The sequence below is a fragment of the Aulonocara sp. 'chitande type north' Nkhata Bay genome, linkage group LG20 (assembly GCF_057382095.1).
Source record: "Aulonocara sp. 'chitande type north' Nkhata Bay isolate Kocher_YH1m ecotype deep benthic linkage group LG20, A_spYH_male_GT1.1, whole genome shotgun sequence".
NCBI classification, from domain to species: domain Eukaryota; kingdom Metazoa; phylum Chordata; class Actinopteri; order Cichliformes; family Cichlidae; genus Aulonocara; species Aulonocara sp. 'chitande type north' Nkhata Bay.
The window spans coordinates 7,101,483-7,118,754 of record NC_141363.1 but is presented as its reverse complement, the minus strand read 5'-3'; the positions used below and the strand labels follow the sequence as shown (position 1 = coordinate 7,118,754).

The window sequence follows — 17,272 nt, the reverse complement described above, 5'->3', positions numbered from 1 at the left end:
GAGATGATAAAATGGAAACTCTAAAGCGTTTTTCAATTTAGCCTCTGGCGGTGCTGTTTTAAATCAACTAAGCCAACGTTAACAGCTGTCACACGGTTGCTATCCAAGGCCAACTGTGTTTTGTAGAGCTGCCACTACATCTGGAAACACACACCACTGTTAATAATGACCTAACTATTTTCCATTACCAAACTTTGTCTATTTATACTGTATTTGCTGTAAGCGCCTTACAGTCTGAAAGGTTCAGATGAACAAATTCTAAGCCTCTAAATACCTTTATCCATGTAGCCTTTGATATTTCAGTTGGAAAATGTGTCCAGTCGAACACTGGAGTGCAGAATTTATTGCCAGGACTTCCTGGATAAGTTCGCTTATCCAAAGTCCTTCAGGGACAGTCATAATAAAAGCAATTCTAAGAAGGCAGGAACATTGTCTCCTAAAAAAGGCACACATAACAGACATACGTATGATACATGTCTGACAATACAGTATAACTGCAACCTCCTCAGTTCAGTTCGGGGGGGGGGGGGGGGGGGGGTGAACAGCACAGAGTGGTGGAGATCCATGACCACATCTTTCATCTGCCCCTAGTTGCTCCACTTGCTACCTTCATCTGTCCTCACAGTTCAGTTAGTGCTGACATGATTTCCCCTGGCTCCACTGTGACTTAGGGGTTATATCACTTCTACAGTTCTCATTTTTGCTCTAGCTGGTCAGGCAAAAAAAAAAAAGTTAAGTTTAGGGAAATAATGGAAATAAGTATCAAAACAAAAAGGATCCTAAAAAACAGCCACTAGCTTTGTCGTCTCTACCTCTGGATTTATTTTGTCATTTTATTTTTATGCATTTTCATCTTGCTACTGTTTCTTTTGACAGTTGAATTGCTCCCAACTGTTTGGTGCTAGCATTTCAACCTTTGCCACATAAATATATAAAGGAACACACAAATGTCTTGTTAAGGTCCTGGTCACTAAGTGCCAGACATCTGGATAGCTTAATTTTAATTGTGGTAATACAGTAGAAAAATTACAAAAATTTACCTAGTTGTGATACCTGAGAGGACGGTGGACTTTTCACTTTAAGCACCATAGATAAGAACTGATTTGAACTGCCTCAGAGGTCCACCTTTGAAAAATCACAGAAGACACAAAGAACACCAGAATTATAGAAAAAAAAGCAGACTTAATAATTCAAATATTGAGGCACTGATGAGGATGCACTGGTGATAATATACTAGTCAATAATGTACCATAGGAGGGTTCAGGCAGGGGTCTTTTCTGTGATCCATTATAGCAAAACAACCAGAGATACAAATAATGAGAAGAAAGGCTTGAAACTTCAAAAGGTTGGATGAAAGGACATTTCAGAGACAGGGACTGGAGCGCTGATGGTGAGAGTGAAAATGTGATACAGAAGAAAAAATAAAAGCACCAGTGTGTCATCGTGAGTGGTCACAATGTTGTTCTTGTTTATTAAGTGTACATTTCATTTCATTGAAAGCATTATTTGTTAAAACCCCCACATTTTCATGTACTGTCTAGCTAAAGAAAAAAAAAAAGACCCGTGGAAAGACACTCAAATGTGTTTTTGTCTTCAGTGCTATTTGTTAGTCAGTGAAAAGACTAATAGAAAAGCCTAGACTCCATCCATCCATCCATCTTCATCCGCTAAAATAACAAATCTGTTGTTGTGTGGTATTACATTACATGCACACAGCACTGAGCCTGGACATGGACTGGGTACCTTCATCAAAGCAGATTATCTTTATCAGCTCTTCAGACATGGGACTCTGCCAGTTGTTTTGGTTGGCTGACCTCCAATGCTGCACAAGTCAAGAGCTACATTCTGCATTAATCTGAAGGTCTTCAAAATCACCCATCATCAAGCCTCATTTTTGTGTAATGTCACTGAGCAGAGGTTGTTTCACTGAGCCTAATAAATCTTAGTAAGAGGTAGTTTATTTAAATGAGACTTGACAAATGGGAGCATTAAAAAAATCCTCTAAAGGTCAGTTGACAAGAGAGAAATGAAATGCTTTAAATTTGTGGTCTCGGTTGCCAGGTATGCTGAAAAGACCTCACCGCAGTTACTGCACGTTATTATCTGTTTAAAGTTCTTTACCCATATGGATTTTCATGATCACCTTGTTGCCGTTTCCTAAATATCTCAGCATCCAAGGTTACTGAATGTGTGATAATGATAGCGTAATAGTCATCTTAACATATATAAAAATCTAGAAAGTTGAATTTTCTCAACTTGATTAAAGACCTTGTGCATATTGTTGGATTAAACATTACAGAAACTTAAAAGTGATTTTGGTAATTAATAATACTGTTAATTTAAGGCAGCTGTGGCTTAAACCTTGTATTTGGTGGTGTTAATCAATTTGCTAAGCTCCGTATATCATTAGAATTCTTGTTGTTTGTAATTTAAGATTTTGGACATTTTTTGCATGGCATAAAGTTTGACTGTGTTATTGTCTCATGTGTGCCTACTCTGAACCTGTGTGCAGTTTTGCATTTCTTTGCCATCTCCATTTTTTTTCTTTTTACCCTCAGTACTTCAGTTCTAGGCTGCATCACAGAAAACCATAATCAAAACAAACACAAAAAGTTTGTTTGTTAAAGCCTTAAAAACTGCTTTATAAATGTAGTCTCGTTGTTCCTGTGTGTGTTTTCTTTCCACACGCTCTGGGCCTCCTCTCACACTTCAAAGACATTCATGTTAGGGTAACTAGCTATTCTAAATTGGCCCTAGGTTCGAATGTGAGCGTGAATGCTTGTCTGTCTCTTGGTGTCAGCCAAGTGATAGCCTGACAGCCTATCTAGGGTGTACATGGCCTCTCAACCTGTCACAGCTGGGATATGCTCCAGGCCCCTGTGATCCTGAATTGGATAAGAGGGTGGATGGATGGATGGGTTAGGGTAACAAACCTGGGTTTACTGCAAAAAGCCTAATTATTGACTCTATAAGCATATCTTTTGACAACAGAGGCTTATTTGTCAAGAAAACCGAACTCATACCCATGAATTTTGCAGAGTATCCTGCATGAATACGAGATCTGTAACTGAACAACAGTCAAGTCTAATTCTGATAGAATTCTTGTATTGTTGTCATCGTGTCAGAGTGCTTTGCAGCTCATACACTGATAAAAGCCTTTCCCCCCCTTTTTTTATGTGCATCATTTATTATTTAGGACTTTGACTATTTTATAAGATCTCACTCATATACTTGCGATCTGTTCCTGACTGCAGGAGTAACACCTTCTTTCCTTGTCTCTATGGCAACTGCAGTAATATTACAGTACAGGCACATCAAAGAGAATAATGAAATACATCAACAATGCTCTGTAATATTATTTGATGACTTTTTTTCCCACCTCGCTGCAGTGACAAAAGGTAGAGAGCACATTTTTGAGTGAAAGACAGTTGGTTGATTAGATATCTGAGAAAGTGCCGCTTCAATATTACTTCAGCGTGAGCTTTTAGCCAGAGGTCGCCGGCCTGTCTCGAAAAGTCCATGATGCAACAATGTGATAGAGACTGCAAGACCAGAGCTGAAATCTTCCTCTGCTAGTTTATTATATAGATCATATTCAGTGTAATTAAAGCTATTTAGTATGAGTTTACTTACATTATTCAGTATTTTTGATGTAGCGGTTGGAATGCTGTGTTTTTGTGAAAACCTGATGCCTTGTGCAACTTCTTTTTTTCACCTTTATAAGACTAAGTGAAGCCTTAAAATAACTGCTATGTCTGAGAAATAGTAGAAAATGTTATGGTAAAGATCAAAAAAATGAAAATGTCTCTAAATGGCAACATATTTAGGTTTTATTTTAAAACACTGAAAATCAGAGTGCTCAATATCCTTTTCCTCTTCTTCCCAAGGGTGTGTGGTGACGGTGACAGGACGACTCACATTTGTCAGTAACAAATCAATGGAGATTGAGGTGTTGGTAGACGCGTCCTCAGTGGTGGAGGCAGAGAAGGGGAAATATCGTGCTGTCTCAGCTTTCTTCACCTTCATCTCCCTGGACAAGGACAATAAGCCCCTGCCTGTCCCTGCCCTTAAGGTTGGTATCGTCCAATCTCCTTCTAAAGTCTGCCTATCTTTTAAAACCTTGATACATAATTTGTGATGTTATACTTTATTTTATATCCATATCCCTTAGTACAGAGTAATTACATTCACAAACACTGACAGTCAAGTCTGTTTTTTTACAGTATTCTAATGGAAAATAATCAAGGCATGGATTTTATTGCATTTTTGCTGCGATATCATCTTTTAAAGGCTAGTTATTTTTAGCTCGGTCTCTTCTAACTGCTGATAACATTTCCATTAGTAATTTTTCTTTATCGTGACATGTAAAAGGGCCATTACAAGACTGGATCAATGGAGCCTTCATATATAGAAAATGTTGAGTTGGGTCAGACTGATCTTTGATCCAAAACCACTGTAAAATTTTCCAGATAGCTGAAAAAAATGACAAATATGAAAAAGTATACTAATACTTTTAAGATTATATATTAAAGACTGTCTTCACAGACATGGTTTTTGGAAAGCTCAAAGATACTGCCCATTGTTTAGGAATTCAACATGTCAGACTCTTTAGAAAGCATTCAAATCCTCATAGTATTTTATGTTCAATATAGGTATTTGTTGTGCCTGAAAATGAATAAATAAATGAAATGAATGAAATGAAATGAATAGTGTTTGGGTATTATCCTTCAGCAGTGAGCAGGGCTGAATGATCTTATTCCCACAAGATCTCTGAGATGAGTATCTCTGGGATGAGTATGCCTGACTCAGCACTTACTGCCAGCAAGCAAAGACTGCATGCTTACCTGCAGACAGGAGAGAGATGCCTGCTGTTTGTTCAGGCTCTCCAACACATAACGATCCAAACCTTGTTTTTATGCAAACACCGAGCTCATGCGCCATCTGTTTAAGTCATTAATATTAATGAGAAGCTATCTTTTTGCAATTTTACACAAGCGAGGAGCTTTTAAAACCATATTCTAAACAAAGCAATGTAGTTTGTGTTAAGGTTCACATTATTTTTAAGTGTCGTGATTAAGATTTTCACTCCATATTTTGTAACTGAGCAATTCAAATTCTACTTAATGTTTTGTTTGAGTTGTCGTTGTTGTTATTAATGATGTACTGCACTCCATTTTCTTGAGATGGGTGGGCAGTTTCAAATTTGGGTTAGGGTCATTATTCCCTCAAGTGCACTTGTACAAATTTCATAGAGTTTACACCAGAACTTATAATTAAACTAGAAGTATTTGTAGAATACTGAAAAAAAAAACCCAAAGGCAATAATACTAGCAACAGAAGAACAAAGAAGAAAACAAATAGTATGATAATAAGTACAAATAGAAATAATAAATCTTTGATTTTTGAAAATAACACATGTATTCTACAAAAATGCATTTTAACTCCCGCCTGCAAGACAGTAGTGCATGACACTATGTCCTTCCATGTTTCAAGTACCATGAGCGTGTAATAAGAAATTTGCAGGAAGAAAGCTGCTGTGGTTGAGAGTGAAGCGTGAAAAAGGATTGTTATAGGTGTGTTGTCATGCCACAAGTGCAGCAGTGACTCATTTGACCATCAGGTCACAGTTGAAGGTGCAGTGTTAGCCTTTATAAACCTTTATAAACCACAGCACATTTATTCAAGACTTCTCTGATGATGCCCCTGCAGATAGAAGTGTTCATCAAATGCATGTCGCCTTTGGTTGGCCTTTTCAAAAGTGTCTGTCAGTCCCCTGATTTCCATTTCACAAAACCTGCATTTGGTTTGCCCATTGTCTGCCTCTCCCTCCATGCATTCATTACCTGGTTTTCTGCCTCACGTAAGCTGCTCATTGCTTTTGTTTTAATAGGAGGGAATTGTAGCAGTTATTACACTCATTGTAGTTTCTATTCAGACCTCAATTTTATCAAAAGAGAGGCTAAAAAATCTCCTGGTGATTTTAATAATTCATCCTCAACACTATAAATGGAAATCTAAATGGAGCCTAGGCTGCCAGGGATCTGATGTAGCTTGTCAAATAAACAAGGGCAGGGCAAAAGAGAAACGCGTGTGTGAATGAGTTATGAAGAAAGTGCATGTACACAAACACGAGCCCTTTGTGTGCAGGTCTGCATGTGTTAGAATGAGCATTGCCTGTGAATGTGCACATCCATGGAACAGATCATTGAGCACAAATGCGTGCATGTTTATTTATATGAGCAAGAGGAGGAGGACAAGGCTCGATCGGTGCTATTTCTGGCTTTATGACTATTTACTGGAGGCATAAGCATGAGATGAGATTGACTCTGACTCTACTGATGGCAGTAAACCTTTTCATAATTGTTGGTCTTTGGTGTGTACACGAGAAACGTCATGTGCAGGAAATAAGGTTCAACACGTCAGTCCAATTAACACCCAAATTTTCCCTAACAGGAGAGATGGGACTGTGGGAGTTGGAAAGACAAACAGATCAAAAAGCAAAAAAAGCATCGTAAGTCAGATGATTGTGAGCAGAACAAATCAAAATGGAAGGATTGTTACGTTCCCCTGAGGGGTCTAGGCGGGGAGGGGGAAGTAACAAAAGTGACCGGGTCAGAAAAAGGAGTCAGGGAGGCAAAACAGTTAAATAAAACAGTTTTATTGAAGTAATTCAACTAAAAGAGACGGACAAGCCGTTATCACCATAAAAGAAACAAACAAAACTCAGGCGTCGGTCAGTAAGGCAAAAAGTCAAAAGGAAAGCGCAGCTCACTAGCTGGAAACCACAATACACAGCTCACTAGCTGGAAACACCACAAGACACTCAGCTCACTAGCTGGAAACACCACAAGACACTCAGCTCACTAGCTGGACCCACACAAAATGGCACTCTGGCCCAGAGCTCACCCTGCTCTGGGCTTAAATACCCTTAATTGCTGATGGGAGTCAGCTGTACAGGAGGGAAAGGTGGCATCTCAGGCAGGGGAGGTAGTGGGACACGCCCACACAGGCACCTTCAGGAGAGAGAGAGAGGCTAGGGCCGTAACACCCCCTCCCATAAATGCAAACCCATGGTTTGTCAAATCACAATAACCAAAAGTGAGTCCATAGCCGTGTCAGGACGAAATGCAGGCTTTCCACCTACCAAAGTGAAATGTTTTTGTGTATTTGGCTTCCACATCCTTACATTTTGGCCACATAAAAGGTCTTGTGCAAAAGTCTTGATTCCCCCCTCATTTCTTTATATTCTGCTTCCAAAGAGCCAGACTTGTAATTTTTAAAATAGTGTTGAGTAATAAACATAGGCCGACCGTTTTTAGAGGAATTTTATTTTTTTTGGTAACTTAATACTGACCTGTGAATCAGTCATAATCGACATAATAAAGCATTTTGTCTACACACACCAAACAAAATAGCAAATATTTTATTTTAAATGATATCTTTAGGCACAAAAACACATAATTTGTTTCCAGTTCTTTTGTTGAATCAGTATCTCTAAAATACTAACGATTATAAAGTCCCAATCAAAAGTTTAAGACCACTTGAAAAATGGCAAAAACTCATATTTTGCATGGTAGGATCTTAACAAGGTTCCAAGTAGACCTTGAACATGCATTAAGAAGAAATGGGAGTGAGACAAAACATTTTTTCGAGCATGCAATTTATTGAAAACTGAAACAGCTGATCGAGCTTAGGACCACATGCCATTAAAAGGTCAAATCTGTGCAAAAATCTTGATTCATTGTCATTTTCTGTCAGGTCACACTGTCATGACCTTCGGATGGCAAAGGCAAAAAAAAAAGTTCACTTTTTGAACATGGTCGGGTTGATGAACTGCAAAAGCTTTGGGACCTGTACCATTTGAGAGGGATAAAATAGTATTTTGGCACTAACAAGCTAATTCCCCAAATATTATTAGCATTAGTGTGCTGTGTGTCCTTAAAAAATCTGGGGAAACTGCAAAAGTGGAAAACAAAGGAAATAGGAGAGGAGCAAGATGCCTATGTCTAATGTTCAGTGAAGCCTCATCAAAAATGGTCTCAGTGAAAGGGTGGCTGTCAGGAAGCCCCTGTTAAGGGAGAAAAGGCTGTATGCAAAATTAAAAGAACAGAACTGAAAATCAGTCGCAACAGTTCTTATTGAGTGAAAAATATAAATCTGAAATTTTTGGGTCCAGTCGTCATCAGTGTCTTTGGAGGAGATACAATATACAGTGTCTACAACACACACAGCATCCAAATAAGAATGTCCTTCGAGAAGACTAGAGAACTATTTCTGTAGACTAGTTTAAAAAATTAAAAGAACTCTTGTGTTCAGGCTGTATAGAAATATAGGTGTCATACCAAACAATGACTTTCAAGCCTGTTAGAATCGTACAAACTCTATTTTTGCCTTATGTACATGTACATTTGCCTGTTTCAGTAAATCGTTGCACCTATTGCCAGGTTTACCTAGCAAAGCATAAAGAAACAAGGACTGGCTCAAGACTTTTGCATGGTACAAAATAGTATCATCAGCTATTTCCCAGAAATAGTAAGCCGTGGTATTTACTGTCTCTGTGTTAAAGATCCTCCAGAGAATTAAAACCTTTTCTTCTGAGCTAGCATGAAAGTGTGATTACACAAAACGTGTCTGACAGTTAGCAGTTAGTTTGGCACAAAGAGTGGAAACCTTGAAGCAGCCACCCTGGCTCTGACTAAACATAACAAAAGCTATCTACCAATGCTCAACAGTGGGACAGATTGTGTTATTACTCGGTGTTACTTAGACTGCTACTTCAAGAGTCCTCAAAGTCACTGTATCAGCTAAAAATACTCCTGTACGTGACCACAACTTAATGTGACCTTTAGAGATGGGTAATTTTGTTACCCATGAACAGTGCAATGCTTGTTGTTTTTAACCTTTTCACTGAAGTAAAAAAAAAAAAAAAAAAAGCTTGTTTGGCTTGGCATAAAATTTAATTAAGCTTCATTTCCCCAAATACTAAACTTGCTTCCTCTTATACCTTTAGTCTTCTAATGCCCCATAGCCCTTTTCATCAGGGAATACTGAAAATCCTTATAAAACAAACAAACTTGTTTCTCTCTTACTTATTCTGGCTGTGTATTATTTTGCCAGGAATGATTGAAATGAGTAAACTTTTCTGCATGCAAGTAGAATAAGACTAATGACTGCATGTACTGTTACATAAATTGAGTTACTTTAAGGCACTCTGATAAAATGGACTGGCTGCTGTAAGTCTTTAAAATGTATGACAAAGACACCCAAGTGTGCGCTTTCAGAACTAAATAATAATAACAATACCTTGACTAAATCTATTTGTCTTTCATAGAGACCTTCCATGTTTATGGAAACCTATACCTCTGTCATTTTTCTCCGTCTCTGCTGAAGTTGTTGATCTTTTTCAGTAGGTAAAGGCTATAAAAAAGAACTACAACTAGAGTCTTTTAAAATCGTCTGTTCTGTGGACATAAAATGTAGAAAGCACACTGGTAGCATGAGACGTTAACTGCGGACCATTCAAACCAAGACGTTCCATCTTCTTGGGACAGCATATATATATATATATATGTGTGTGTGTGTGTGTGTGTGTGTGTGTGTGCTAACATGTATGAGCTGGACTGCTTACGCAGCCTTGTTTTTATCTCTCCAGCGCACCTGTCGTCACTGTCATTTGCACCAAAGCAGGTGAAACTGATTCACAATGGTTTATGAATTAGTACCCTTGTTTAACTGACTTTATGTTATATTGTGGCCATCTGGTATTCCCCTAGTCTTATTGAGCAGTGTCTATTACAAGATTGCATTTCACCTCTCTTTTGTCTCTCTGATTCTTTTTGTTCTCCGTTATCCGTTTGTTAAAAAACAAACAAACAACAACCAAGAAAAAAAGGTGATTCTCCCTGCTTCTCTTTTATGTTTATAATGCAATTGTCTCTTTTTTTTGTCCTTTTTTAGTACTGCTGAAATTTAAACTGAAAACACTCCTGAAAGCTCAAACCATCACTTATTATAATTTCATGGCAGCTTTTGCCCCAGTTGAGCTCTATAAATAGTCTGATCGACATGACTTCTGCTATTTTTGACTGCAGGTGCTTTCCCTCCCATTTTCCCTTCCTTGATTTCTTGCCAATGAGCTCAGTGCAATCACTATTTTTAGATTTTTCAGTTTCAGCTCACTAGGGAGTTAGGGACGGTGGGAGTGTGTGTATGTGTAGCTGGGCTGTCACTAATGTTAGCATACTGTGGGTTATGCTGAAGTGGGGCATAAGGACAGCAGGCGCACAGAGGATAGTGGGGAATGCCTTGCCTATCTATAACAGTAATCTTGAAAAGGAATTACTGAAATATAGTATATATACATGCTAGGCCAGGATTTTGGTCAAAACAGCAAGCACAAAAAATGCATTGTTAGTAGAAATACAGTATTAATAGGTCCACCATTCATCCCTGCTGAACAAAGAAAAGCTTTGTGTCTTTGTGTATGTGTGTTTTTCTTTATTGCATATCTCCATTTATTGATTTAAGTATTGTTTCACTATATCTCTCTTATTCTTGCCTTCTTGCTCCATCTTTCCTCTGATTTTTCCTTCTTCCTTCTATTCCATCTCCCTCCTTCCTCGCTGGCAAAGACTCAGCTGGCCTCCCTTGACACGAAAACAAGCCTGGTCGTCATGACAACCTCATGTAGTTCACATGAAGTGATGCTCGTTTATTTTTAGATACCTCCCATTTAAGACAATCAGAAACGTGTTAACGGGTACACCCGTTAAATTTAACGCCCAGATCATGCCTGCATCTGTTAGGCACTGCTAAATGTGCACATCAGGGGGTTATCATTCTACCTCATACACTAAATATTGTGTGTTCACAGTTCGAACTAAATTCTCTTCAGTTCAGTGAAACCCAGTTTTCTCTTTGACAGTACATTATTTAGATATTTTTTTGTTAAAGTTATTCAACTTTTATTACTTTCCGATAAACATCTGTCTGTCAGCAGCACCCAAAAGAAGATTAAAAGGGTGATAAGTTTTGTCTGTGATGTTGTATTGTCATGTTGTTGCCTTAATTTGAGATCAAATTCAAAATTAGATACTAAATCATAATGAAAAAGTATAATTTTGTTATATTTAGAAAGAGTAATTTAGCATATTTATGATATGAGTCTTTTCAGTACTTGTATTTTAGTGCTTTTAAATTTTCCTTTCAGAAAATCTTTGATAGAGATCAGTGTCACTTCAAATTTTCTTGTAATTGCAAATTACTTGTTCTTTAAACCCAGTATTTAAACTGCTACATAAGCAACAACTGATCATTTTCAGATCTAAAATTGTCATCAGAGTGAATTTGAAAAAAATGATATGAAAAAATTTATTTTTTGTTGTATTTTTCCTCAAAATTACCTGATCGATCTTTCATACTACAGTAGAAAGTTCAGTATAATTTCTGTCCGCTATCTTACATTAGTAAACTGCTGAAAAATAGGATCCAACTGAGGCTGTATACTTCAGACTCTTCATTGGTGTTGCTAAAGCTGCGATGAAGCCCATAAGAACTTGGCATGTCTGTATTATCAGATAGCTGCAGTGAAAAAACTCAAAGCATTTATGACTAAATGAAAAGATCCACTGGAAGAGCTCCTTTCACCATCCAGAAGAGCCTGGCTGATATAAAAGGATTCATTTTATGACTAGAAATGAAATACCTTTCATCTTTGTCTAAAATGTCATCCTTTGTGTATACCTCTCGGTCCCTCTATCACACACAGATATATAGGTTAGTATCCAGGCTCATTCTATTATTTGTCTTGTGCTGGCTGTTTACAGCTTTGTGCTACCTTTACACAGTGACATTTGCCAGTGCCACTGATGCCCCTTGCCCACTCTAATAGCAGCTCGCGCCAACACAACAGAACCCACCTGGCATTTTGCTGGCATTGTCTGAGCAAATCTCCTTTACATGTATTGTCCCTGTTCCACATTTACACCGTATTGGTTTTTCATGCTCCATTCAGCTGTCCACCGAGTGGATTTAATTAACAACAGGTGAAACATCTGTCCTGGGTGTTTGACCCAATCAGCCAAAGTTCTGGGCTCTGATGTTATCTCACTGGAAGATTTTTAGAGTAATTCTTCTTTTTCCTCTTCTTCTTCATCTTCTGGGCTTGTAACATCAGATCATCTGCCTTAGTAACCTTAGTATCATCTTCATCATGTTTCACCTGATCATATCTATATATGCAGATAAACAGCATGGGTCAAGAAATGGCAATGCCAGCCTGGTAAGTCATTGATGATCAAGACTAATAACGGATGAGTAATTTTCTGAGTTTTCAGTGAGCACCAACACAAGGACAAACTGTTATGCTGAACAAAATGATGATTTAACAGTCACAATCACATTTTTTGTTTGTTCAATACTTTGATTTATGAACAGAATAGATGGGAATTTAGGGAAAGCCCTGTTAACCAAAAAGCTTCTTGTAAGTCCGTAGACACTGAATCAGCTAGGGTCAGCTATCATTCTTATTGTAAAGATAAATAACCTTGATGAAACATGAAATGGTTCAGTTTACCCGAATGCCAATACATGTAGTGATTGTCACATGACACTGCTGGAGTATAGGCATTTGCCTTAAATACAATATAACAAGCATGCTGGTTTTTGCAAGGATATTTCTGCTTTATTTTTGTAGTGAAGACAAATTACTTAAGAACACAACAAGGACCTTAATAAAAAATGAATTGCCTCATGGAGTTATGCAAATGTAATTAACATAATGGTTAACATACCCATGACACACGTAACCTGTGGTACTGTGTGTAGATGGATGTGCACCGGCCATATGTGCATATTATTATTATTAGTAATATTATTATTATAATTATTGACTATTAAGTAATAAGGCTAAAAAAACAAGGTTTGAACAGTGATCAGGAATTTGTTTTTACTGGATGGGTGAGCTGAATGTATAAATTGGTGTCTGGAAATATAAATCAATTATTCAATTACAAAATATTCATGTAATTAGTTCAAATCAATTTCAAGCTGTGCAGGAAAAATTGCACGTTAAAAATGTTTTATAATAATTATTATTTTAGTTTAACAACCTTTGATATGTTAATAGTCAAAGCTTACATAAATCTCTTCTTCAGGCAGACAGCAAAGCTCACATTTTTCCTGCCAGCATCATTTTTAGCTGTCATTGTCAGACAGTCTGCAGCTATGATTCATCAGCAGCAGTAAGGTATACAGTTTCGTTTTGCTGTTTTCTAACTCATCTCAAACCGTACATCGATATGGTTTTAAAAAGAGGGATTTTTACTATTTACTAGTACAATTTTTATTCTTTAAAAAAGTTAAATAAAATATATTAATTCATTTTTTTAAATTAAATTGACGTCCTTACAGTTCTGTCTGATCATAAACAGTCTCACCATGTAAACCTTTTTTCTTTTGCTTTGATATCATGGCTGCAGTTTTTCAGACTTAAATAAATAAACAATAATGTCTTTGGATTGTTCCAGCCTGTTCAAGAAGGATGATTTATAAGCCTCTAATTGGTGTTAGGATCCTAAATCACCTTGTTGGGGGTTATTTCAGTAATGCTATAATGCAGCTCCCTGCGCAGCTCAAAGTTTTAACTAGATAGAGCAAGATGCCTCTGTCTCATTAATGCACTTAATGAATTGTTAGGCTAGTCAATAGATTGTCCACAGAGTTAGACAAAAGGAATTATGACATTATAGGTCATGTTTGTGTATTTGTCTGCCTTCCAACATTGCAACAGGCAACCATTTGTAACCACCTTTATAATAAACTGTATAACAACGAGGAAGGAAACACCATTTAACTGAGTAACTGTGACTTGAAAATTAAATATATGTCAGTATATTTGTCTTATGTGAAGAAAATGAATAACCACTAAATAAAAAATTATTTGTATATATGGGGGCACATATTTACAAATGAATAGAAATGAAATTCATTGGTTATAGAGTATGCGAATAGATATTTAACAGATACGTCAGAAATAAGCCCAGCATCACATTGACGACCTGTCCAGGGTTTACCCTACGCCTCGCCCTATGGTGGCTGGGATAGACTTGGAGCTTGTAGAATACAAAAAAAGATAATATGTTAACTTTTTGCCAACACAGAGATACCAGTTAAGACGCTACAGATGCCGCTGGAGCATCTGTACGTTTAACAGTTAGTTAATGTACAGACACTTAAATATAGTAAACTTTGCAATGTATTTTTTGATAAAGGAGCAGAACGTTGTGTGCATAAGTTCTGCTTATAATCATTTTATTTACTCTGGTAATTCTTTATTTTCATTTTTTACTGCTGACGGCTGCGTTTAACTATTTCATTTTATTTGTGGTCCTTAACTCAAATTTTGTTTTAATTGTGCTTACTTATGTCTAATAATTAATTTTTTAATAATGCAACTTAAGTCGTGCTTTTTTCACCTTTAAGAAATGGATTACATAAATAAAGTTTTGCTAGAACATTTCAAAACCTTTTAATTGTGTCATTGCATTATAGAAAGATAATCATACTACAGTAGTAACAGTAGTAGTAATAGTAGTATTTTTAGTAGTAAAATACAGACCTTGAAATTTGTAAAACATGGGAACATTTGATGCAAAAGTTAAAAAATGGGATCAGCATTGTTCAACAGTGTATGCATGCATATATGAGGTCATTACAATCACAGTGCACTACATTTGGTTGCTGTTTGGGGTGTAAAGCAATGGCTAAGCTTGTTTAGAGTTGATCTGACCCACCCTGCCTGATTCTGTAACTCACAGTCTGTAACCCATCTCAATCCAGTTAGAACTTCATCACACCAGTAATCACTTATATAAATACACATACCTTATATAATTATAAATAATTTTATTTGTGTATTTAATTTTTTTTTCACTTTTTTGGCAGCCTATTCACCTACCTGTGTAGATATTCTGACTGAACAGAACCACGTTTACATTTTACATTATGTACAGAACCACAGTATGTGGTTTTCAGCAGGCATTAAGCATGTGAATATGTAAGATACGTAAGCAATCATTTTTATGGTCATGACTTGTCAGTTCCTTGGTTATATTACATGACGCCCAGATATTGTATGTTATATGTGTCTATATTATTTTTCTGAAAAACTTGTTCTTTCCCCCTCTCTCTCTCTTTTCAAACTCAATGAACTGGAATTATCCATTACTTTCAGTTGAATGGCAAAAGCAAAACTGACTGAGCAGTATGTTGACTGTTATATAACTGCCATACAACAAACACACCAATATTACAGCTGTATGCTCCTGAACCTGTTCTACAGATAAGATATTCCCACTGGTGTTGTGTTTGTAGCTCAGCGCCACTGTTTTAATATTCTCGTCACATTTGAGTAATGACCCCCTTGGGCTTGTCCCCGGCATTATGTTTTGTCATGTTTGTTACCACCCTGCTCTCTCCTTAAATTTAAGGTGCCATCTGTCAGTTTTGCACCCTGTTTGTGTGAGTGGCAGGTGCTCTTGAATCTGCCAACCACCTGGTGTGTACGCAGCAAAGAGCCTCCATCAGAACATGTCATTAGCTCTAACAGTACGCTTTATATATGAAATACAAACATGTTCACGTACCCTGCTTTGTTACAGTGCTTTGAAGATAAGGTAAGGAGAAATCAGTCAGCACCTTCAAAGAAAGTGTGACATGGTCACTGGTGGTGGTATTGTTGCAAATCATAAGGTTGGCCAACAGTCAAATTAAACTGTACAGAATATCGAGTGCTTACTCCTATAAACCAGCAGCCACATTTAGCTTCAAAACAAACAACTGCACAGAATTAAACAGTAAAAATGATTCATAACAGCTGTAAATCTATAGAGTGTTTCCAGATGCCTGCAACATCAATAATACTGCACTGGCGCTGTGCATAGAACACACTATCATGGATGCGGTCAAGGTTGGTCAAGAGAAGGTTTGATGAGATGATGACATGAGTTGAGAGGCTAACACTCACCACACATTACCGGAATTGCCCTTTATGTACTTCTACAGCATTATTTACCTATTTATCAGGTTGTGTCTAACCTTGTGAGTAGATGTTGTTACTATGACCAAAAAATGGATTCATGAACCTGATCAGCTGACTCATCACCATTCTTCAGTCTTGCCATTAGTGTTGCATTAATATAAAATGTGTTGCTGGAAATAAATGCATTCACACACCTTTAAAATGCAGAAATTTCATATGTGGCAATGTCCTGCATATGTCACATGTGGTTTCACTCAACTTCACTTATATGTAGTCTTCTTCATATATTTTGTATATCATGCTGGGTCTTTACAAGCCTAGAGTCAGACGCATTTGTTCTATATTTCACCTAGAAGATGAATGGCAATTTCAGCAGCACTGTCAAGTCAATTAGATCAGAGCTTCATGCCCACGGTTAATATAATAATTAGAGGGGAAACATTCCAGTGTGTAGATGATAAATGTGTCTGGAAACAAATATTTTTGTCTATTTTCTTTTCCTCTAGGTTGAAGGCGAGGATGAGCAGAGACGTTTTGACGAGGGGAAAGTACGTTACCTCCAAAATAAAGAAAAAAGGCTGTCAGATAAGATGCGTGGCCAGTGACGCTGCCACTCAGAATTTAACACCTGCAGCAACAATACAATAACCCCACACAATATGTAGTATGAAGTAAACATTTTCTGCTTTATGATTATTGCTTTTTCTTGAACCTGAACCTGTGATTTTTTTTTCCTGTGCTACACCAAAGTATCCACATATACTGTATATGTATGTAAGAGTACATAATTTATTTTGGAGAGAATTTTAATGACGTATGAAGACTGGGTTTTTTTTCGATCACTGTCTCCTGTCTCTGTGTAGAAGAGTACTATTTTGTTTGTGGAAGATCTGAAGACTTAATTATCATGTCAGTTTAAAGTGATAATCTGAGCACAAGGAAACTGATGAATAAGCGAGTGAGTAGTAATAATGAATAAAAGATCCAAGTACTAGTCTGGGGCTCTCGCCTTGTGTCCTTGCTAGTTTGATGATGGTGATGTCTTTGTCTTGGGCATGCCTTGGCACAGAGGGCACACGCTATTCATCTTTTCAGCACTGTGTCTTTCACAGAGAAATCAGGGGAGCTTGGGGGTTTTGACTCAACTTGCATCTCTCCCACATCACCCCCTCCCACTTCCTCTCTGCTCTCACCCTGCTTTGCCCGTCTATCACACTATGCCTTACCACACTC

The 17,272-nt window shown here is 37.3% G+C and overlaps 1 protein-coding gene across 5 annotated transcripts in view; it reads left to right on the top strand.

Annotated features, from left to right (window-relative positions):
- The window catches only part of acot7 (acyl-CoA thioesterase 7), a 64,008-nt gene extending 46,972 nt beyond the window's left edge, over nucleotides 1-17,036 (top strand). For all 5 annotated transcript variants that reach the window (XM_086278762.1, XM_086278761.1, XM_086278763.1 and 2 more), the window contains 2 exons: nucleotides 3,888-4,072; nucleotides 16,546-17,036. In XM_086278762.1, coding sequence (XP_086134888.1) covers nucleotides 3,888-4,072; nucleotides 16,546-16,644 — 284 coding nt within the window. In that variant the 3' untranslated portion in view covers nucleotides 16,645-17,036. The remainder of the gene's footprint in view (nucleotides 1-3,887; nucleotides 4,073-16,545) is intronic.
- Nucleotides 17,037-17,272: the final 236 nt, after the last annotated feature.